The sequence below is a fragment of the Chiloscyllium plagiosum genome, chromosome 8 (genome assembly GCF_004010195.1).
Source record: "Chiloscyllium plagiosum isolate BGI_BamShark_2017 chromosome 8, ASM401019v2, whole genome shotgun sequence".
Taxonomy (NCBI): Eukaryota; Metazoa; Chordata; class Chondrichthyes; order Orectolobiformes; family Hemiscylliidae; genus Chiloscyllium; species Chiloscyllium plagiosum.
Genome location: NC_057717.1, coordinates 99783816 through 99808172, shown reverse-complemented (window position 1 = coordinate 99808172; position 24357 = coordinate 99783816). Strand labels below are relative to the sequence as shown.

General features: G+C 40.0%; 1 protein-coding gene across 1 annotated transcript; it reads left to right on the top strand.

The window, feature by feature from the left end:
* Positions 1–4950: 4950 nt before the first annotated feature.
* Positions 4951–22425, top strand: LOC122552369 (UV excision repair protein RAD23 homolog A-like). The gene is made up of 8 exons (XM_043695119.1): positions 4951–5163; positions 7969–8111; positions 9598–9755; positions 11454–11581; positions 12713–12797; positions 13891–14021; positions 15753–15908; positions 21511–22425. The coding sequence occupies exons 1-8, from the start codon at positions 4951–4953 to the stop codon at positions 21622–21624; spliced, it is 1128 nt and encodes a 375-aa protein (XP_043551054.1). The 3' UTR covers positions 21625–22425.
* Positions 22426–24357: the final 1932 nt, after the last annotated feature.

The window sequence follows — 24357 nt, the reverse complement described above, 5'->3', positions numbered from 1 at the left end:
GCTGAAGGGGATTCTCAGGGACGATATTTACATGTGTTTGGAAAGGCAAGGACTGATTAGGGATAGTCAGTATGGCTTTATGCATCTCACTAACTTGATTGAATATTTTGAAGAGGTGACAAAGAAGATTGATGAAGACTAAGCGGTAGGTGTTGTCTGTATGTACTTCGCCAAAGTGTTTGACCAGGTTCTGCATGGTAGACTGGTTAGCAAGGCTAGACACATGGCATGCAATAAGAGCTAATCAATTGGATACAAAATTGACTTTAAGGTAGGCGATGGAGGGTGGTGGTTGAGGGTTAATTTTTGGATTGGAGGCCAGTACCCAGTGGTATGCCACAAGGATCAGTGCTGGTTCTCTGCTTTTCGTCATTTAATTAAATGATTTGGATATGAATATAGGAGGTATAATTTGTAAGTTTGCTGATGACGCCAAAATAGGCGATATAGTGGACATGAAGAAGATTATTTCAGAGTACAACAGGTTGTTGATTAGATGAGCCAATGGGCCAAGGACTGGCAGATGGAGTTTAATTTATATAAATGTGAGGTGTTGCATTTTATTGAGGCAAACCAGGAGAAGACTTGTACAGTTAATGGTAGGGTCCTAGGGACCTAGGTGGATTGTTCCTTGAAAGTAGAGTCACAGGTAGGCAGGGTGGTGAAGAAGGCATTTTGGTACACTTGCCTTTATTGGTCGTAACACGTTGGCATGCCATGTTGCACCTGTATATTGGTGAGCCCATATTTGGAATACTCAATACAATTTTGGTCGCCCTTCTATAGAAAGAATGTTGTTAAACTTGAGAGTGTGCAGAAAAGATCTACAAAGACGTTGCGGGACTGGAGGGTTTGAGCTAGAGCGAGAGACTTGGGCCTTTTCTCCCCAGAGCCTCAGAGTCTAAAGAGTGACCTTTATAGAGGTTTATAAAATCATGAGGGGCATGGATAGAATAAATAACCCAGATCTTTTTCCTCGGGTGAAGAAGTCCAAAGCTAGAGGACACAGGTTTAAGGTGAGAGGGGAAAGGTTTAAAAAGGACCAGCAGGGTAACTTTTTCACAAGAGGTGGTACAAGTATGAAATGAACTGCCAGAGAAAGTGGTAGAGACTGGTATGATTACTTTTAAAAGGCACCTGCATGGTGATGTGAATGGAAAAGGTTTAGGGGGATATGGGCCAAATTTTGCAAATGGAACTAGGTCTGATTGGGATTTCTGGTCGGCGTGGATGAGTTTGACTAAAGAGTCTGTTTCCATGCCGTAAGACTCTATGTCTCTAGGTAAACCCCTAAACGCCCCCCATCCATACCCCACTCCCCATCCGTGCACACTGATACCCATCCATCCACAACCACCCCCCTCTGCCCCAAACCTGCCTTATTCATCCATACTCACCTCCTGCCAATCCATCCACCTCTACCCACAAATCAATATACAGAGGAACCTCGATTATCCGAAGGAGATGGGCGGGCGCTATTTCATTCGGATAATCAATTATTTGGTAAATCGATTAAATCCCTTTCCTCTGGAGCTCGGAGTGTTTTGTTAAGTCCACCCGTTCAGAAACGAGGCAGCAGCATACAGCGTACAGGCCTCCCCCTCCCCACTCCCCATCCAACACCGCCCCCTGCCCACCTCTGATCTTAGCCAACACCCCCCCCCTGCAGCTGGACTGGAAACCAACAACAAGACTGCTGCTGTTGCTGACTTTTAAGGGCAGGTGGGGGGGTGAGTCTCAAAATAACGCGTGCGCGCACACACACACACAACTTTTCACTGCAACGTTTGGACAGGTTCCACCTTTGCCCTGTACAGGACAATGTTGGAGAGATTATCTGGGAAAGGGGGGTTTAGGGTACACCCCTCTGTAGTGAAAGTATAGTTGTGAATACTGTGAAGGCTTAAAATTGGAGATTGCTATTCTGTTCTGAACTCAGAGTTTAGATTCTCTGGAGAAAAATTGTGTAGCTAGGATCAAGCTAATAGAAACTCTGCTTGGATGAATTTTTCAGTAATTTGAATTGATATGAAGTCTTACTTGGGACTAAATCTTCAAATTTTCTAAATTTATGAAGAGCAGACATTAACTCCATTTCAAGATTCTTCAGAATGAAGATTAATTGGACCTGGACAGGTCTATATATGTGATAGTTCTCTCAGGTGCTAGGTAATTTTGCAATGGAATGAGTTTAATATATTGGATCAGCTTAGCTGCATAGTGGAAAGGTTGCCAATGAAAGCGTTGTTGTGGTGCCATGAAGGTGATTTGTTTACCAAACTGCAGGACTACTCCATGTACACACATACAAATCTCCCTTGCTGACCACTTGCCTGAAGTTTTCTTCTGGTAGAGATAGGAAAGGTTTGCCGTAGTCGGAGAAGAGTATGTGATCTATATCATCTTTCACTCGTGCACACTTCACATCAATTTTGTTTGGAGGCTTTTAAGCCGCAATGATGGAGTTCTGTAGCTGTCAAGTCAGGCAATAGAGATGCTGAGGAAAGTCAGCGCTGTTGAGTGGAACACAAATCCTGGTGTTTGCATCAATCATTTGTTAGGTAGATAGTAATCAAATATAATCAGCATTGATTCTGTCCAGTCTCAAAAGAATGCCTCTTACCACACCCACTATGATATTTTTACATTTCTTCTGTGAATCATTCTGAGGCCTTTAAGTGAGTTCACCAAATTGGTGCTGTAAAGGCCCAAATTCAGAGAATCAATTCTTATTTCATACAGGACAGTCGAGGTTGTTATCTTAAATGCTTGGTCGGGACTCACCTCTCGGAATTGTTCTCTCTGCTTCGCACAACTTGCTTTAATGCCAAATTAGAAACTCCTGAATTGATCACTAATAACCTTTATTTTATCAATACTGGAATGTTTTAATATCAGGAATTTGGAAGGATTAATGACTGGGGTATTCTTTAGTGTCACAAATTTAATAAACTGCTGTAGAATTGATTCTTGCTTGTGTACTGACATCAATCAGTGGGAGTGTTAATACCATTGAGCATTAGTTCATAATCTTCAGAAACTTTAATGTTTGATGTTTTGGTCATTAATAATGACAGATAATCTGTAGAATGGTGTGCACTTAAGTGGGAATCAGAAGTATAATCCATAGGAATATTGACATTGGATTCATGACAATAACCAGCCCCTCTTTCTATGAAATCTATTGTTGGTGTGTTAATCTGCCATATGATGGTAGTTATGTAATATTTTAGTGCCATTAATGTGACTTAGCAATGGCAGTCTGGTCCCTGAACTAGAACATTGTGGACTCAATGACATGACTAAATAATCGAGGTTGATACTTAAATGCAATACTGAGGTATTGTATTGCTCTGGAGAACTGCATTAATGTGATATGCTGAATTCAGGTTCTGTCTGCCTGCTGACATGAAACATCCTTGACTATTTTTGGAAGGCTCAGAAGTTTGCCAGGATTCTGGCCAAGATTAATTTTGATGTTATTCATTCATGGGATGTGGGTATCACTGGTTAAGGCAGCGTTTGTTGCCCAGCCGTAATTGCTCTTGTCAAAGTGGTAGTGCGCCATCATCTTGATCCACTGCAGTCCTTGGGGGCCAGGTATATTCAGTGCTGTTCGAGATGGTGTTTGAATTGGAGCAGAACTTGCAGGTGGTGGTATTTCCATGTAACTGCTGGCCTTGTCTTTTGTTGTGGTCGAGGTCATGGTTTGGAAGGTTCTGTTGAATTCTTTGGTGATTAATTACTCATCCTTTCATTTCTCCTTTGCACAAATTGTGTAGGATCTTGCATGAGCCAGCAGCATTATTGCTTGTTTGTAGTTTTAATAGTGCATTAATCACCTTAAACAGTGTTCATCACTGTTATATGCCAACTGTATTTGAAAGAATGTATTTCTTAAATTACCATTTGAAGAATAACAAATGGAATTCACTTCCAGTTGGCACTAAATACTATTCTGTTGAAATTGTACTTCAGATTTTAAAATAATATTTTGTCCAGCTGTGGATTTTTCCCCTTGCTGTCCAGAAGCCTGTTATGTGATGATTGCAATGGCATCAACAGCCCTGTTAATAGAATATAGAACTGTACAACACAGGGACAGGCCATTCAGTCCACGATGTTATGCCAAATATGATGCCAAATTAAGATAATCCCTTCTGCTTTCCTATGGTCCATATCCCTCCATTCCTGGCATATCCATGTGCTTATCTAAAAGTCCCTATCATATCTGCCTCCACCACCACCCCTGGCATCGCGTTCCAAACTCCTACCACTCTCTTTGTAAGATAAAACCTGACCCCTCACATCTCCTTTGAACATTCCCCGCTCACCTTAAATGCACATGCCCTAATATTAGATATTTCAACTCTGGGAAAAAGATTCGTACCATCAACCTTATCAATGCATCTCATAATTTTATTGACTTCTATCAAGTCTCCCCTCAGCCTCCGCCACTCCAGAGAAAATAACCTGAGTTTTTCTAGCCTCTCATTGTAGCTCAATCCCCTCTAAACCTCTTCTGCACTGTCTCCAGAGTTCCCACATCCTTCTCATAATGTAGCGACCAGTATTAAACACTTCTATTTTGTCTATGTTTACCGTTCTATTTGCCTATGAGTTTTCAGTCAGCATGGGAAACTCTGGTCTGGGTTATCCTCACTCGTTGGCATCGAAGTCAGTTATAGAGCTCCTGACTGTCTCTTTGATATCAGCGAACTTGGTAGAGGCCAGAAATTGAAACTGGTAACTTTTGGTTGATGTAGCTCTTTAAAATAGAGTGTTTCGAATATGGAAATTGGAAGAATGATGCCTGAAATGCATCTTTTTAAATTTGTAAAAATAGGTCTGTTAAGTGGATAAAGTTAATGTTAAGTATGGAGTTTAAGGTCTCAAACATTTAGCTTGACCTCTTGACTAAAAGGATCATGGTTCTAGTTATTCTTAGTCATGTCATTAGTGCTTGACTGTTTATTCCTGTCCTTACAAAATTTTACTTTGCAGGTGCAAGCATTGAAAGAGTGTATTGAAGCAGAAAAGGGCACTGGTTTCCCTGTTGCTGGTCAGAAACTCATTTATGCTGGAAAGATTCTAAGCAACGATGTGCGGCTCAAGGAATACAAGATTGACGAGAAGAATTTTGTCGTCGTTATGGTAACAAAGGTGTGCAATATTTTTGGGTTTCCAGCAGTGGGGTGTTTTTTTCTTACCAGAATAGTTCCAGGGATGATGGATTTTCGTTACAAGGTTAAGTTGAAGAAGCTATGGTATTTCCTCTTCCAACAAAGGAGGTTGAGGGGAAATCTGATGGTGTACAAGATTATGTGACCGGTTTAGGATAAATAAACAAAGAAAAACTGCTCCTATTAATTAATGGTACAAGATTCCGGTGTACACTTTGAAGGCTTTGGATGAGAGATGAAGGAGGAATGTGAGCGTGAGGGGGTCGGGGTGATCGTGACGTGTCATGTATTTGATGGTAATGATTGCCCGCAAGGCTGGTAGAAACTGAAGTAATTAATGAATTTGAAAGGCAATTAGATGGATATTTGAGGAAAATAAATTTATAGGGCTGAGGGACTAACTAGATTACCCTGCAGAGAGCTGCACTTGTTTGGCATTCTGATCCATAATGACTGTACAACTCTGACTTATGTGCTACAACATCTTTCTAGGTAGAAACACTGACTTTCGTGTGAGGTATTTAGAATGTGTTGACACCTGCTTTATCAGTTGAAAAATAAGATGTCATAGAGGAGAGGTTATGCTGGTGTTCTGGCTCATTCCCTCAGAACCTTCCCAAGTTGTCTCTTTGATTAGGGAGATCATTCGAACAAATTCAGTTGAATTTTTTGAGGAGATCACCACATGTCTGGATGAGCATAGTGCATTTGATGTAATCTACATGAATCTCAGTAGACTTTTGACAAGGTGTTGGATGGGAGACTGGGTAAGAGTCTTCAGGATCCATAGCAGTTTGGCCAATTGGATCCAAAACTGGTTTAATGACAGGAGGTACAGGGTGCTGGTTGAAGGTTGTTTTGGTGATTGGAATCCTGTGTCCAGTGGCATACCACAGAGTTTAGTGCTTCATCCCTTGATGCCTATGGTGTACATTAATGATTTCAAAATGAATATTGTAAAATTTGTCAGTAAGCTTGCAGATGTTGGTGGTGTGGTAAGGAGCGAAGGGGAAAGCTTTAGACAAGAGAATATAGATGGGCTGGTCAGATGAACAGAACAGTGGCATATGAATTTAATCCTGAAAAGTGTGAAGTGATGCATTTTGAGAGGACTGACAAGTCAAGGTGTACGGAATGAATAGTAAGATTCTGTGTTGTGCTGAGGATTTAGAAGGACCATGTATTTCAAGCTTGAAGGTACCAAGACAAGTAGGTAGGTTGGTTGAGAAAGCATGTAGAATACTTGCCTTTATTACGTGAGGCATTGAATATAAGAGCAAGACAGTTACGATGGAACTGTGTAGGATATGAGTTAGGCCCCTGCTTGGAGTAGTGTGTGCAGTCCTGGTTACCAGGAAAGATGTGATTACACTGGAGAGAGTGCAGAAGAAATCCACCAGAATGTTGCCTCGGGTGGGGTGTTTCAACTGTGAAAAGCAACTACGCTGAGGCTGTTTTAATTGGAGCAGTCAAGGTTGAGGAGAGATCTGATTGACACTTAAAAAATTTATGAGGGTCAGAAAAATTAGCAAAGTAAGTCCCCATAGCCCTGTTGGACCATCAGGTTTCCTGTCTCATTAGAAAGACAACTGGTAGCATTTTAATCTGAGGGTCACCATGCCTCAGGTGAGCCCTTCATGGTAATCTCAGCTGGTGTGGAAATTGAACCCATGCTGTTGGTATCACTCTGTTGCATAGCAGCCACCCTGTCAACTGAGCCCATGAGTAAAGGTGTTAATTACCAAGCAGCTTAGATTTAAGGTGAGGGGCAAGAGGTTTAGAAGGGATTGAAGGGGAATTTATACTTCTTTATAATTCATTCATGAGATGCAGGTGTCACTGGCTAGGCCAACATTTATTTCCTATCCCTAATTGACCAGAGGGCAGTTAAGAGTCAAAATCACATTGCTTTGATTCTGGAGTCACATGTAGGCTAAGGATAGCAGTTTCTTTACTCATAGAACATTAGTGAACCAGATAGGTTTTTCCAGCAATTAACAACATCATCATTGTACTCTTAGTTCCAGATTTACCCTGAAGGGATTCGAACCTGGGTCCCACGATCATTACCTTGTTCTCTGGATTAATAATCTAGTGATAATACCACTGAGGCATTGGCATAATCTCCCTGTCTGGAATTCATTGCCTTAAAGGGTGGTAGAGACCGAAGCCACTACAACGTTTAAGAAGTATTGAGATGAACACTTGAAAAACAATAGCAAGCATGACAGTGGGTTAATTGCTGGGAAATGGGAATAAAGTAGATAGGTGCTTGATGACTGGTGTGGACATGATAGATCGAAGGGCACCTTTCCATGACTCATCTGTTATTTCCAGAACCTCCACATGAAAAATGTACTATCATTTTCTAGATCCCACCTACCCCGTTCCAAAATGACCCCCTGAGCAAGATATTTGGAATTGTATTCAAGATCAGGTGATGATCAGTAATGTGACAAATAGTTGATACATTATTGTAACGTTCACTATTTGTACTGTTGTTGAGGTGATCTTGTCCTTTGTTACAGATTTGAAACACACTTTAATCTGCATATCTGTGTTGTGTATTTGCAGAGTTTTATCTTCAGAGACTGAAGAGTTTTATCTCAATAGCTGCATTTGTGTCTCTTTTTCTGCAAGTTTCTACCTTTGTCTCATCACTGACACAATATTGCAGTAAAATTATGCATTCTTTATACTTATTAGATGCCTAATTCTGAATTAATTCAATGACTTTGAATAGATGCTTAATTAAAAGTGCAACCTTTTCTTTACAAATCTGTAGCCTAAGAGTACCCCCGCAGAAACTGGATCTGTTTCTACAGTTGCGCCATCCTCCACACAGTCGCAGCTAGAAGGAGAGGAGAGACAGAATACAGATGATGGAAGCCAGACCCAGACTATTACCAGCTCTGTTTCAATATCCAGGTATAAGATAATAACAAAATCTAGCAGTAACTCCCAGCTTCCCATGAAGAGAAAGGAAAAATGCTCTAATGTGTTTTTTTCCCAAGGTGTGGAAAAGACTCAGACTTGATGAAAAATGTAGAGGCACTTGCGGATTTACTGTTAAGTGTCTCCAGGGGAAGCTATCAATCTTGGTCGGTGGGTAAGTTCAATCCCAGGTACACTGCCGAGCTGTGCAGACTACAACACCACTACTACCAACTTGCATTTATATTGTGCCTACAATGTAAAATAAAATATGACACTCAAAACTTGCTCAAAGAGGTAGGTTTTATGAAGTCTGTAAAGGAGGGAGCAATGTTGAGAGATTTTACGGGGGAGTTTTAGTACTGGGGGTTGCCTAGATAACTGAAGACATGCCAACTTTGGTCAAGCGATTATTATTAAGAATGCATAAGAGGCCAGAATTAAAGGAGTCCAGACAGTTGAATGATTTTGAGGACAGAGGAGATCTCCAAGATAGGGAGAGACAGAGCTTGGAGAAATTTAGAAACAATACTAGAAAGTTCCTTGGTAAAATCTAATGCAGTGTCATCTTAGTTATCTACACTCAGTCTTCATGCCCTGGTCTAGAGCAGTGAACAATGAAGTGATCTCTGCTTCTGGTTTCTGATCACTATTCCACCACCGTTGTTGGGAAGTGGGTGATTGTCGCAATCAGTTTGTGCTCTTGTACCTTCCATGGATAAGTAGCACATAATTTTAGGCATGAATATAAGAAATGCCTACTGTCTGAGCAAGTGAAAGCAACCAATAACAACTGCCCTACATCAGTGAACACCTTTACAAGAGGAGTGGAGAAAAGAGAGGGGAGCGGGAGCACTGTGTCTAGGGTAGGTTCAAAAGGTTCCTTTTTGGCTGTTGTTTTGTGGAAGTCAGTTATAGCAAGCACAGTGGACATCCCATTGATGCTGTAGCAGTTCTCCAGTAGGCTCTGCTACAGCCATTAGGATTTGAATGCACAGGTATGTGTTTCATAAATACTGTCAGTGTTCTGTGCTGACTGACATGAATATTTCTGGAATTTTCTGCCTTTATTTTGGATTTCCAACATCTTCAATACTTTGTAATTTATATCAGTTCGAGGAGACAAGACTCTGAGAGTCAGCTCTCGATGTTAACTAAACCTGGATCCCTTATCCTGCCTTCAAAATTATCTGCCTCTCAAATACCTAATTCTATAATTCAACCATAGGATGGGAGAGCAGTATACCAGTGCCAATGCAAGGACATTGGTATTGTGGAATCGTGAATAAAGCTGATTAGTAAGATGATAAAGGATTATGGGGAAAGGCAAGAGAAACTTATCAGCTATGACCAAACGGAGCAGATATGATGGGCCAAATAGCCTAATTCTGCTTCTGTATCATATGCACCAATGCTATTAGACCTTCAGAATAATATTTGAACTGTTGGTGAAAGATGCATCTTAAATTTATATTTGCAGTTCAATGCCTTCTTCAGGGAGTGACATACTGTCCAATCCATTGTCAGTTAGTGATCTGCACCCTGCTCAACTTTCCATGATCGATTTAATGTCAGAACCGCGTTTGCAGAGTGACATGTCTGAGGACCTGCCCCATGATGATGCTAACACAACCACAGGTCAGTAAATCCACAACTTTCCTTTTTTTAAATAAATAAACACAAAGAATAGGACTAAGGGTGTGGGGAGAAAACCTAAAGTCTACAAATATTTACTATTAGAAATCATATTGTTAACTTTCAATTTGCTATTATAGAGAAATGCCCTCCACGACTGGCATAAACATAAATCAGATGATGGCAGAATTTTACAATCATGAACTGTGAGAGGGAACTTTAAATATTCAGCACGGTCTGATCTCTTTGTAGCAGGAGCTTAACTTGTTTATCAATTTGATCTGATCCATGAAATATGAAAAGTCTTGTGCTATAGTTTACGTTTCCAGTGTCACTTTTATTTCTGGTCACTCTTCCTATCCTAGGTAACTCCTTGTTATTGTTCTGAAGGTGGAAAGGGTTCTGTACTTTTAAGAGTTGAAGGACTTAGTAAGCACACAGACTGCTGGAGCATTTACAATGTAACATTTGGTCCAGCAGCTAGCAGTACCTGGGTTGCTATGAGACAAAAACAAATTCAAATTTGGCCAATCAGTTTAAATTATGCCGCAAGATACTAAAATCCAATCAAGTTTAAATTTATTATTTTGACAATATTAAATCCAATGAAATGATCCGATGCTTTGGGGTATAAATATTAAACAAGTTGAACAGTTGTCGGAGAACTGCCAAGCCACCAACACATGCAGACTGCCTGCAGAATAGCTCTCTTAAAGGTACCTTTATCTATCAACGACCTTTGAAACAGAAACCCTAAGAAGAAGAAAAGAAGACAGAAAAAGGTGCAAAGAGAAGATTCAACAGCTGGCTGGTTTTGCAATTTGAAATTTTTGGTAAATCTTAATCGAGGGTTTTATTGGACCAGTATTATAGAAGGGAAAGTAAAAGATAGGTTAGACAAAGGAGTTATAAATAGTTGCTAGTTAATTATTCTCTGTTAGACTTTTCTAAAAAAAAGTTGTTAATTTCTACTTTAAATAGTGACCTTTTGTATAGTTCTTGGCCTCTTGAATTGTAACGGATTACAGCACGGGTTAAATCATTTAGGGTGTAGGTTTGTTCGCTGAGCTGTAGGTTTGACATCCAGATATTTCATTACCTGGCTAGGTAACATCATCAGTGCTATATAGATCTAGCACATCATCATGTGCTATATAGATCTAGCACATAGATCTTGATGCCATCTATCAGAAAATGAACAGGAAATGACATCACCACAAACCCCAGGAACCCCATCCAGGAGAAAGATATAAATAGAATGCAGGAGACAACAGCTTCGCTTCACTTGGAGGTCGCCACTGATGATGTTACCTAGCCAGGTAATGAAACATCTGGATATCAAACCTACAGCTCAGCGAGCAAACCTACACCGTAAACCTCAACCTGAGCTACAAACCTTCACAAACCTTGGGTTAAATAATTTCTGTGTTGCTAGTTTAAATTAACTGGGTGTGGGGCATGGTTCACCCTGTGTCGTAACATTATTTTAAGACATTGGGCAGCATCATGGAAGGTTTGTTGGTGCATGTATGTATTCTATCTGTTAATTGATGAGAGTCATGTTGAATATTGACTAGTTTGTTGCCCTTTGGTAATGCTGAATGTTGGTGGTTATATAGAAGATTGTGATTTTGTAGACAATTGCCAGTACACCACACAAGTCTTGTTTTTACAATAAAATGTTTAATTTCTCCTTTTCAGTGACGGACACTGCTTACGAAACCATGCTGTCAGAAATTATATCAATGGGTTATGAGCGTGAACAGGTGGTGGCAGCATTAAGGGCAAGCTTCAACAACCCGCACAGAGCTGTAGAGTACCTGCTAACGGTAGGGGGTGTGTGTGGACACGGGTGGATGCGGTACACCCCATTTGCTGCACGTTTATCGGACTGTACCTGACAAAGTAATAGGATTTTGCAGGGATGGAAGGTTTTGGCTGCTGTCCTCAGAAAGGGGTATTAGTTAACTTGCAATTAGTTATATAAGAATACATAAGATATGAAGCATAGAAACAATGATCATTCAGATCACCTGAATAGTGGTCCACTTCATCTGCCTCCCATTGTAATCCCCTTTTTCTTTCTCCCTCATGCTTGCATACCTTTCCTTTAAATGTTTGTATAGTATTTGCTTTAAACATTCCCTGTGGTACTGAGTTTCCCATTCTTAATTTAAAGAAGAAAACCTATTTTTTTCTAATCCTGTACTGAGATGTTATAACACACCTCTGGAACAGGTGGACTTGAACCTGGGCCTCCTGGTCCAGGTGTGGGGGGACTACCACTGCGCCACAAGAGAGCCCCCTACACATTTTGTGTAAAGCAGTTTCTTTTGAATTTTTTTATTTAATTCTGTGGAAAGTAAATTGACCTTTAGTCACACAAAGGTGGTAGTGAATAAGAGGTGAAGTAAAACTTAATTTGGATCAATGTTGGCTGTTCCTTCACTCTCAATGGGTCAAATGTCTGGAACCCTCCCCCTGTGGATTGAACTAAACCACATGGATTGCAACAGTTCAAAGAGGTAGCTCACCATAACCTTCTCGACGGCAATAAAGAACAGGCATCAAGCGTTGGCCTAGCCAGTGATGCTCATGATCTGTGGAAAAATATATAAATGAAAAGGAAGGAAAAATAGCTCATCCAAGTGGTTTTTGTTTGTATATTAACTATATTGACCATGTTTAAATTGTAATATTGTGCTTGACAATGAAGAAGTGTTGTGATCTTTCCTGTGTTTACAGTGCATTTTTCTCAACAATAATCAATAGATTTGGACATTTTGTATGTTTTCTTCTCGTATAGGCTACCACAATGGTATAACTGAAAGTAGGAGAGAGAATGACGGAGAATGCAGTATTTATGCTGTATCATTAGATCTAAATGTTGTAAAAGTATTTAATTGACCTTGCTGTAGACCTGAATTGAATTTCTCATGCCTCCATTTTAATCTTTACAGGGTATCCCCCATAGCCCAGTGCAGGAGAGTGCGATGTCCCATGATATTCACGATTCTGGTCCACTATCGATGCCAGAACAACAAGGTAAAGGACATTGTGTGCAATTTTGCTGATGAGCAATGTCTGATGAAAATCATTGACCTGAAACATTAATCCTGTTTTTTTTTCTCTTCAAAGAGTATTTTCAGCATTTGCTCTTTTATTTGACAAAGCTGCTCCTTGATTACATGCTGAAATATTTGTGAGTGTTTCTTGGTGCAGTGTCTCCTTGCTGGAGTACAGTGCTGTGGGTTCTGGGATGGGGGTGCCATAGACACTGTGGAGCCTCTGTGTGATTATTATTTATGCATAAGTTGAGACATTGAAGATGATCGATTATCTGACTAGGGCATTCAGTAAACATGATAGCCAGATGTATAATGTCACCGCATGATGATTGATACTGGAACTGATTTTGCTCGTGTCCTTGCTGAGATTTGCATACTCACTGCTGGTATTTCTTCCTTGCGTGACAGTGTTCATTGCAAGCTGGGACCTCAACAGTGAACAGTAAAGCCTGGGGAGCATCACTGCTGAGTTCCCATGAGGTCACTGGATTAGAATCAGGAGTGTGAGCCCTAGCCTTTTTTTCAATTTCCCTGACACGAAGGCACCAAAATCTTTCTTGCGACCCCACTGTTGCCTTCTTGGAGTGCATATTAGTAGGTATAGGGAGTCAATGTGTCTGTGGTGGTGCTTCACCAGGCAATTCATTTATGCCCAGTAGAGGCAGTATGGACAAGATGGGCCAAATGGTTGCCTCCTGTGTCACAATTGCTCTAGGACCAGAGTTCAAGCCTCTTGTCAACAATGCCCTGAAGACAGCCAATAGGAGGAGGGTAACTGTGTTTTAAAATAAACAGAACTGCGGATGCTAGAAATCAGAAACAAAAGCAGAAATAGCTGGAAAACCTTAGCAGGTCTGGCAGCATCTGTGGAGAGAAATCAGAGTTAACGTTTTGTGTTCAGTGATCCTTCTTCGGAACTATTTTTCTGTCTGTTCCCTCCTGCCTTGTTTGTTCTTTGCACTGACATGAGTTGAGGAACTTAGCAGTTTGGTACAGAGTGCACATTTGCTGCTTGTAGACTCCCAGTCACATTGCTGATTCAAATGTTAAAAATGTCTTTTCTTGCTCAGCTGAGAACCCTTTGGACTTCCTCCGGGATCTGCCCCAGTTCCAAAACATGAGACAAGTACTTCAGCAGAATCCAACGATGTTACCAGCCCTGCTTCAACAGCTGGGCAGAGAGAACCCACAACTACTGCAGGTAACAGTGAAAAGCTGCTGGCCACTTTAATGAATTCTTTACAACAATCTGACTCTAGAGGTATATAAATTAGTTAATGGTGCAAGGAAGGTGGATATGCTTCAAGTTAAACTGCAGTGTTAGGATGGATATGTGACTAGCAACAAGAGTGAAGTAAGGAAATTTCCCATCCACATAGCAATACATTTGCAGGAAGGGTAGCGAAGGCCAAAGGAAATTGAAGAAGTTTGATGTTATGACTTGAGACGAAGAAAAAAATGTCAGGTTTTTAATCTGACTGTGCTAAGAGAGCAGTGGCCTTTCTCAATATTTCTTAAGTCTGTAGTTTCTCAACCTAGTGCAGTTAACAACATATAATCGATATGTGCTCAGCTGTATTAAATTAGAAGCCTTAGTTCTGCTAAGGAATGAGTTGGAGAAACTGAACAATGTTAAAAACTTCATATTTCCCCCTTAATCACAAAAACACTGATTCCAGCATTAATCGAAATAATTTAGAAAGGGTGGCCTTACAGTACTGTCTTTTTATAGTATCACTTAGCTTAGTTGGTAGCTGTTTGCCTGAGTCACAAAAAGGTTAATGTGCAGTTGCAGCAAGTTACTAGAAAATTAATATAATGCTATTGTTTATTGTGAGGGCATTTCAATAAACCACATCTTGAGTCATGTGTACACTGTTAGTCTCCTTATTTATGGAAAGATGTAAATGAATTGAAAGCAATTGAGAGAAGGTTTACTAATGTAACACTGGGAATGGGCAAATTGTCTTAGGAGGAAGGGTCGGACAGACTAGCCTGTATTAGCTGGAGTTTAAAAAAATTAGGAGGTGAATTGATTGAAACATACGAGATCCTGAGAAGTTTTACACGACTGCGTTTGGAGAGGATGTTACCTCTTGTGGGAGATTCTAGCCTGAGGAGATGACTGTTTAAAAATAAAGGTTGCCCATTTTAAAAAATGTTTTTTTTTCTCTCTGAGAGTTTGGAACTTCTGCCTGAAAAGACAGTGGATGCAAAAGCTTTAATATTTTGAGGTAGATTTTGATAGATTTTTGATAAACATGGAACTAAAAGTTTATTGGGCGTAAACAGGAATGTGGAGTAGTCAGATCAGCCTCGATTTTATAGAATGGGGTGGCATGCTTGTTAGGCTGAGTGACCTATTCCTGTTCGGATTCTTACATTCACTTTAACCTTACTGTCTGCTTCAGCATGTTTTGTAGTCTCGCATTTGAATGTCACTGGGGCATTATTATATCGCTAAATGAACTGACTTTTGATTGGGACATTAAGCTGACGCTCCTTCTGGTTTTGAATGAATTTTAAGAGATCATATAACACTACCTGCAGAAGAACATGGGCATTCCAAATATAACTCTCACCTTCAAAAACTGTTGCTGCTACTTGGACCTTTCCATTGAAAAATTAGCTGTTGTTTGTCAATATAAAAGTCGTTAATTTTCAAAAATGAATTATTGTAAAATCTATCCTGCCAATATATAAACAAAAGGGTTTAATTTCCTTTCTCAACTTGAAGTGGTAGCCTTGATGGTGCATTTCTGCTCTTAGCCAGATATTCTCCTTGTCTTCAGACCAATATATACTTCACAAACGTCAAAGGAGTCATTCCATTTCAAGACAGGTTTATGTATATGAAATGCTTTGTGATGTTCCAATGTAATAGGATGTTATATCAACACAAATCTAATCATTGGTAATGACTTCCCTGCAGCAAATCAGCCAGCACCAAGAACACTTCATCCAGATGCTCAATGAACCTATAGAGGACGTCACAGAGATTGAAGGGGAGATGGGAGCAGTTGGAGAAGATGCATCGCAGTCAAGCTACGTTCAAGTTACGCCCCAAGAAAAAGAAGCCATAGAGCGGGTCAGTGAATACAATGAAAGAATTTCGCTAAATTAGAAAATATATTTTCATTACATTGAAAACATACTTCATATTGTGGAGTTAGCATGTGTGCAGGAGGATTTAACTGCAAGGCAGACTGTGAAGGAAGTAAAAAGGAAAGAAAACTCAGGAGATATTAGAGATGTTGGAAATCATGAGGGTATGAAAACTTTCATAAGGACACTTCTCCTAAATGCTTGTAACATTCGTAACAAGGTTGATGAGTTAACAGCACAAATCATCACGAATGAATATGATTTAGTAGCCGTTACGGAGACATGGTTGCAGTTTGGTCATGACTGGTAGTTAAATATCCAGGGGTATCAGACTATTCGGAAGGACAGACAGGAAGGTAAGGGAGGTGGTGTAGGACAACATCAGGGCAGTGCTGAGAGATGATATAGGTTCTATGGAGAATAAGTTTGAATCCATTTGGGTGAAAATTAGAAATTCTAAAAGAAAATGTCACTGATAGGCGTAGTCTATAGGCCACCAAATAATAACATCACATTGGGATGGGCAACAAACAAATAAATAACTAATGCCTGTAAAAATGGTATGGCAATTATCATGGGGGGATTTCCATCTATATGTCGATTGGTCGAACCAGCTCAGTCAGGGTAGCCTTGAGGAGGAGTTTTCTGAGTGTATCTGCGACAGTTTTCTTGAATAGTATGTAATGGAACTGATGAAGGAGCAAGCTACCCGAGATCTGGTTCTATGTAATGAGACAGGAATAATTAATCATCTAATAGATAGGGATCCTCTTTGAAGGAGCGATCACAGTATGGTTGAATTTAGAATACAGACGGACAGTATGAAGATAAAGTCCAATACCAGGGTCCTGTGCTTACACAAGGGAACTATAATAGGATGAGGGAGAACTTGACTAACGTAGACTGGAAACAAAGACTTTATTGTGGGACAGTTGGCGAGCAGTGGAGGCTTGCAAATCAATTTTTTAATGTGTTCAGCAGAAGTATATTTTAGTGAAAAGGAAGGACTGTAAGAAAAGGGATATTCTGCCATGGGTGTCTAAGGAAATAAGGGAAGCTATCAAATTGAAAGAGAAGGCATACAAAGTGGCCAAGATCAGCGGGAAATTAGAAGATTGAGAAAGCTTCAAAGGTTAACAGAAAGCCACAAAAGAGCAAAAAAGGAAAAGTAAGATCGAGCAAGAGAAAAAACTAGCACGGAATATATAGACAGATAGCACAAGTTTGTATGAATATATAAAACAAAAAAGAGTGGCTAAAGTAAACTTTGGACCTTTAGAGGATGAGAATGGACATCTAATCATGGGATATGATGAAATGGCAGAGGCACTGAATAGGTATTTTGTGTCGGTCTTCAAAGCGGAGGATCCTAATAACATGCCAGTAATTGATAAAGAGACAAAGATAAGTGAGAACCTGGTAACAATCATTATTACGGAAGAGGTAGTGTTGGGTAAGCTAATGGAGCTAAGGATAGACAAGTCCTCTGGCCCAGATGGAATGCATCCCAGGGTACTAAAAGAGAGTACGGGAGAAATAGCCAGTGCATTTGTTGTAATTTTCCAAAATTCGCTTGACTCTGGCAGTTCTAGCAGATTGGAAAACAGCAAATGTGACACTACTGTTTAAAAAAGGTGTAGAGAAAAGATGGGGAATTAAAGACTAGTTAGCTTAACTTCTGTAGTAGGGAAGATGCTTCCTATTATCAAGGAAGAAATACCAAGGCTTCAGCGTAGGTTCATGAAGGACAGGTCATGCTTAACTAATCTTTTGGAATTCTATGAAGACATTATGAGCACGGTGGACAACAGGGACCCGGTAATGTGGTGTACCTAGATTTCCAAAAGGCCTTCGACAAGTTGCCGCACAAGACGCTGCTGCATCAGATAAAGATGCATGGTGTTACAGGTAAAGTATTAGCATGGATAGAGGATTGGTTGACTAACAGAAAGCAAAGGTTGGGGATAAATGAGTGTTATTCTGATTGGCAATCAGTAACTAGTGGTGTGCCTCAGGGACCAGTGTTGGGACTGCAATTATTCACAATTTACGTGGATGATTTGGAGTTGGGGACCATGTGTAATGTGTCAAAGTTTGTGGATGACACTAAGCTGAGTGGCAGAGCAAAGTGTGCAGAAGACTGTGAAACTTTGCAGAGGGCAAAGTCTGGCAGCTGGAATACAATGTTTACAAATGTGAAGTCATCCATTTTCTTAGGAGTAACAGTAAAAGGGATTATTACTTGAATGGTAAAACATTTCAGTGTGCTGCTGTGCAGAGGGACCTGGGTGTCCTTGTGCATGAATCAGAAAGGTTGGTCTGCAGGTGCAAAAGGTAATTAGGAAGGCAAATGGAATTTTGTTCCTTCATTGCTTATGGGATTGAGTTTAAAAGGAAGGAGGTTATGTTGCAGCTGTGTAGGGTGCTGGTGAGGCCACATCTGGAGTGCTGTGTGCAGTTTTGGTCTCCTTACTTGAGAAAGGGTGTACTGGTACTCGGGGGTGCAGGGGAGGTTCACCAGGTAGATTCTGGAGTTGAAGGATTTGGCTTATGAGGATAGACTGAGATTATATTCATTGGAATTTAGAAGAATGAGCGGGGAACTTAGAGAAATATATAAAATTATGAAGGGAGTAGATAAGATAGACGTAGAGAAGATGTTTCCACTGACAGGTGAAACTAAAACTAGGGGGCATAGCCTTAAAATTAGGAGGAGCAGATTAAGGACTGAATTGAGAAGGAACTTCTTCACCCAGAGGGTTGTGAATCTATGGAATTCCCTGCCCAGTGAAGTAAATGTTTTAAAGCTAAGATAGATTTTTTTGAACACTGGAGGAGTGAAGGGTGAGAGGGCAGTAAGTAGAGCTGAGGCCACAAAAGGATCATCCATGATTTTAGTGACTGGCGGAGCAGTCTCGAAGGGCCAGATGGCTTACTCCTGCTCCTAGTTCTTTTATTCTTATTTTTGTTCAAAATCTATTTGAATGTTTAATAATGGGCTGTGAAGGGAAAATTACCAAATATTTCTCTCCTCAGCTATGTTGTTTGGGGGAGCAGGATGGGGCGTTGCATTGAGATACAAGAAGCACAATCTCAGAATAAGGGGCAGGCCGTTTAACACTGAGTTGAGGAGGGATTTCTTCTGAGCATGGTAAATCTTTAGAATTCTCAACCTCAGAGGGCTGTGAAGGCAGAGCCATTCAGTATGTTCACGATGTGCAGATCAATAGATTTCTAATTGCTAATGACATTAGGGGATAATGGGATGTTATGGGGATGGTGCGGGGAAAATGGCATTGAGGCATGATCTAATCTGAGGACCAAATAGCCTACTTTTTCAATTTCCTGTGTTTCCATTGACTCTTCAAATATTATCAGGATGGACATTTCTCAAAAGTGATGCAATTTCTTTATCCTTCCTACCCCTTTTTCTTGTGAGGCTACTGACTTGTGTTGGTTATGTTTACATAAAGTATCTGACATTTTCCAGTACCTTGATACATTCAGTTATAGCCAAACCCCATCCTAACCTTGCCCACAATTAATGCACGTACGTCACTACCAGTGCCACAGTCAGTGTTCCCACTGACGCGCTTGGCTGTGCACAATCTATTTGTTAGACTGCCCACTTCCTTCAAGATTGCTGCCAATGCACCTTACAGTGGACTGTGCTTGTGCAGGGTCCATTAATCCCTGGCACAGTATATTCCTGATTGTTGTTTGGATGTGAGGAAACTATGATCCCTTTATTTTCTCTACCTTAAGGGAGATAAAACCAATTTTAGATTCCCAAATGGCTGCTCTGGCAGAGACTAACAGTGCAGTAAACAATTAGGGGCTACATCGTATTTTTGCCTGTCCTACAGGAATGATGCATTTCTTCATTTCAAACTGAGATACTCATTGGGTCAGTCAGTAGTGAGGAAAGCAGCTTTCTTTTTCTGGTAATATTTAGCTGTGACTGCAATTCGTGGAGATTTTGTAGCTTTCTATTACATCTCAAACTCAGATTTCTTGTAACCAACTAAGGTAGAAATAATCCTTACAGATGCTTGCAAATATACTATTCCTTTTTTTCTGTGTTTGTCTGCACCATGTTTTTCAACTGAACATTGGAATGGTTTTTTTTGTTTTGGCTATTGTCCAGTAATACTGCAGTAACCCTCAATAAGAGGTATTACTCTTGCAAAGTAAAGCTGCTGAAAGGCAACATATGGGCTCACTCTGGCTTGGGTGATACAGGCTAAGTAAAGGAGACAGGACAGATGGCAGGATAATATGAGGCTGGAGCATAACCAGGTGATACGAGTCACCAGCGTGAAGGCTAGGTGGTATGTTTATTTACTTTCCTTTATTAGTTCTTGGAGAAAGCAAAGCAGAAGGTTCTAAGAGGCAAGAGCAATTTTTACACATCAAGATCAGGTAAACATGGGCAGGTTTCCTTCTGAGTATATTCATGAATAAGTTTTAAAAAGCTAAATGCTCAGTTTTCTTGATCATGTTCTTATGCCAGCTCAGAATTTATTGAACTGTAGCCTCTTCAGGGTTTGAAATCACAATGGTTACCAACAAGAATATAAAACCTTCAGTTGATTCCTTTTGCTCCTTTCCTGTCCCCAAAGTAGTGTTGTGGAGGCAAAAGTTTCCCTCCATCCTGCTTTTTAAGGGACTATCATATTACAGTTTTATAGACAAATAATTTAATATTCTTTCCTGACATCTGTATACATCACTTCCTATGGTTAATCACTGAAATGGTAGCCGTGCATTATTTTCTGCTCTGACCCTGGTATGAGAACAAAAGACAATTGCTGTGTCATCTCCAACTATGCCAGATAAGATCAGCTGAGTCGTCACAGACCTATGATTGATCAGACGTGTCCACAAGGGTCCACACAGTACATCAATAAATTGTTGGCATTGAGATCTGATTATTGTCAGTAGATCATTATAAGCAGTTGGTAACACATTCATAATTTACTCCTACCTATTTATGATTGTTAAAAGCGAAAGAGAGATGATGATTGAAGGGAAATTGTTCAGTTAATGTGTAATATTTAAATACAACTTCTATACAAAGATCTTACTTCAGCATCTGAAAAGGTGGCTATATTTCAATTAAAAACCTTGTTCAGAAGTAATGCAAGGTGCCTAGACTAAGCCTTTCTGGTGGGCCTGAACTGTGTTTGTTCTCCCAACTTGTTGTATTTGTGGATTGGAATTTATTTTAATTTTGTATCATCTTAAACATTCTTGCCATATTTGCAAATCCCACTAATCTCTCAGCCCCTCTGATATATCTGCGTCTCTTCAATTTTGGCCTCTGAAGCATCCCTGATTTCTTGTCACTCCACCAATACAGCTGTGCCTCTAGTTGCCCAGGCTCCCTGGATTCTACGCCTCTTTTTCTCTTAAGGTGTCTTCGAAACCTACAGTGTCCTAATTTCTTATGTGGTTTGGTATCAAATTTTGCTTAAAAACAGGTACTACAAGCAGCTTGTGATGCTTGACTGTGTTAAAGGTGCTGCATAAATGCAAGTTGTTATTGTCTGACATTTGCTTTTCCTTTTCTGTCTCTTGCACAGTTAAAAGCCTTGGGTTTTCCTGAAGGCCTCGTCATTCAGGCTTACTTTGCCTGTGAGAAGAATGAAAATCTTGCTGCAAACTTCTTGCTGCAGCAGAACTTTGACGACGAATGAATAACAGGGAAGAAACTCTAGGCATAGAGTTTGATTATCTGCTCTCCAGTGCGCAAACCAACTTCAATTGAAATGCTGTCTTTCAGCTGTGTACGTAAATAATGATAGAAATAACTATTAGAGACTGTACATTACAGTTTAAGGTGGGGCTAGAAACACAACTAATTTTAACCTGTAATGGCTGCAAATTGAACTGGGGGAGAATATCTTCAATATTAAAGCAAAATAAAAATGTAAATATAACTTGTTTACTAGGTTTAAAGATTTGTTTTCACCTGAAGTGATACAAAATTAAGCGCCCAGAAATGGGGAGCATGAGGGTGTGAGACGATCCATATTCAATTGAATATTTAAAAGGGTTCACCATAAGTTTGAGAACCCTGGGCACCAGTGCACTAACTACCTGCTTTAATAGCAGATGCTTCTCAATGTTTGCAGCAAAAATGGGTACATGACTGGACCTTGTTGCTAGTTTACCTTCCACACCTTTGTTTCATGTACACCTTTTTTTTGTGTGTATGTGTTTAGTGAACTATCTTGCATCAGGACCATTGTGTGGCAACTGTGCACAGCCAAGTCATCGCATTCGCATTACAAAGTGGTTTATTTCTTAGAAAAAGGGTATGGGCTCTGCACCTTTGAAGTATGTTTTTTTTCTTGTTATCCCACTTAAAATAGATTAAGACTGATGGGATAGAACTTTGTTTTCTTTACAGTGTCATTATTGCTTTGTCATTGGCAAAGACACCTGTCTTCAAGAGTTTCTGTGTAATTAAAAGTTATTTTTAATTAATTTGGAAATGGCTTGTGTGTTGACTTTTTGCCTGTTTTATTAAAGGACACATAATATCCATAATAATCTGGACTTTTATAGCCTGACTTCCTCACTATTCTATGTAGACTTATGTGATTTTGAATGGGTGTTAAAAGTTAGCAACAGTGCTCAGACAGGTGGTCCCTTGTGTTAAATAATTTCTGTACAGTTGGTATTAAACCAAAAGTGCTGGAAATATTCAGCGGTTTAGAGAGATCTGCAGAGAGAGAAAATGGGTGCATCCTGGCCTGCTGAATATTTTGTGTTTTTGTATTAGAATTCCATTGTTTGCCATATTTTCTCCTTGTAGACAGATGTTAGCTGTGCCACACAATGGTAGCACTCTCACTTCTGAGTCAAAGGGCTATGGATTGATGTCTTAGTCCAGAAACCCCAGCACAAAATCCATGCTGACACTCTAGATGTTAAACTGAGGCCCTCAGAGACCACCAGATATATATCACTGGACTTTGTGAAGATGTGCAGGGGATGTTAATCCTGGTGCTCTGGACATTCATCCCTCAATCAACAACTTTAAAACTTCATCTGGTCATTGTTGTCTTGCTGTTTGTGGGACCGTGCTACGTGTAAATTGGCTGCCGGGTTACAACAATGACTGTTTCAGAAATGTGGCATTTTGAGACATCCTGAGTGATGTATTGTAGAGGGAAATCTTTCATTTTCCTCTCACTTTATCCACTTAAGCAAGATAAAAGGCCAGGGGAACTGTGCAAGCTTGTGAATTCAAGATTGAGTTCACCTTCATCCCTGTTAGCGATGCCACTGTTCACAAAATACTTTCTCCCAGTCATAAGAACCATAGCGAAAGATAGGAGAGATCAATCAATCAAATGAATTTCCAAGTTAATTTCTTTCAACATTGTTTTACCCAGTAACAAATGTATCAACTGCCTAAAATAAGACTCTAAACTGAATGTTTGTTTTATACATTTGATAACAACAGTGTTAAGTTCTGATTCGGAGATGCCGGTGTTGGACTGGGGTGTACAAAGTTAAAAATCACACAACCAACTGATGAAGGAGCAGCGCTCCGAAAGCTAGTGCTTCCAGTTAAACCTGTTGGACTATAACCTGTTGTGTGATTTTTAACAGTGTTAAGTTCATTATTAGAATCTGTTTATTTTAGATCTTTAAAAAATTATTGCGTGGAAAGTGTATTTGACTTATCCTACCTGTACAGCTCTTTGGTAGATCTATCCAATTAATTCCTGAATCCACTTTTTATTTTGCCATATCCCTGCAACTTCATTCCCTTCCAATTTTGATATCTTGATTATTATAATTCTTTTGCCCCCAGTTCCAGGCTGTTTAAATTCCGGGGCCTATGACTGTCGACTCATTTCCCCCCCCCAACAACGAAGGGAATTTTACAAGGGTCCTGTTGCAACCTGAGTGTGTTGCGGTGTGCAGCATTTTCCATTTTCTGCTGCTGTTTATTTTTCTGCTTACCGAACTGCTTTAAAAGCCATCTAGGGTATATTTAATGGTAACCTTTCACATTTAAACCATTAACAAGTGTTTAATTTTTAATAAGTGTGATAGAGAGTGGACTGCTGTTGTGAAACAAAACATACACTTTTCAGGTCATGATGAAATATTTGGTAATTAAGGAAACTTAAGATGTTTGTTTCAGCCCAACATAACTGAAAAATTTTCAAGTGTTAGGTTTCCGTTAATTAGGATTAATTCTCACTTGCATGGATGAGCACTTCATTAACTCAACATCATTCTGGACAAAGCTGTTGAAGCTTAATCAGCACTCCATCTACTGATCTCTGCTTTCCCTCCACTGGCTGTGAACAAGATTGGTGCCCTATCCACCACCTTCAACATTCACATTCGTCACCACCAATGGCAGCGGTGCGTACCATCTACATAACACACTGTGGTACCTCACC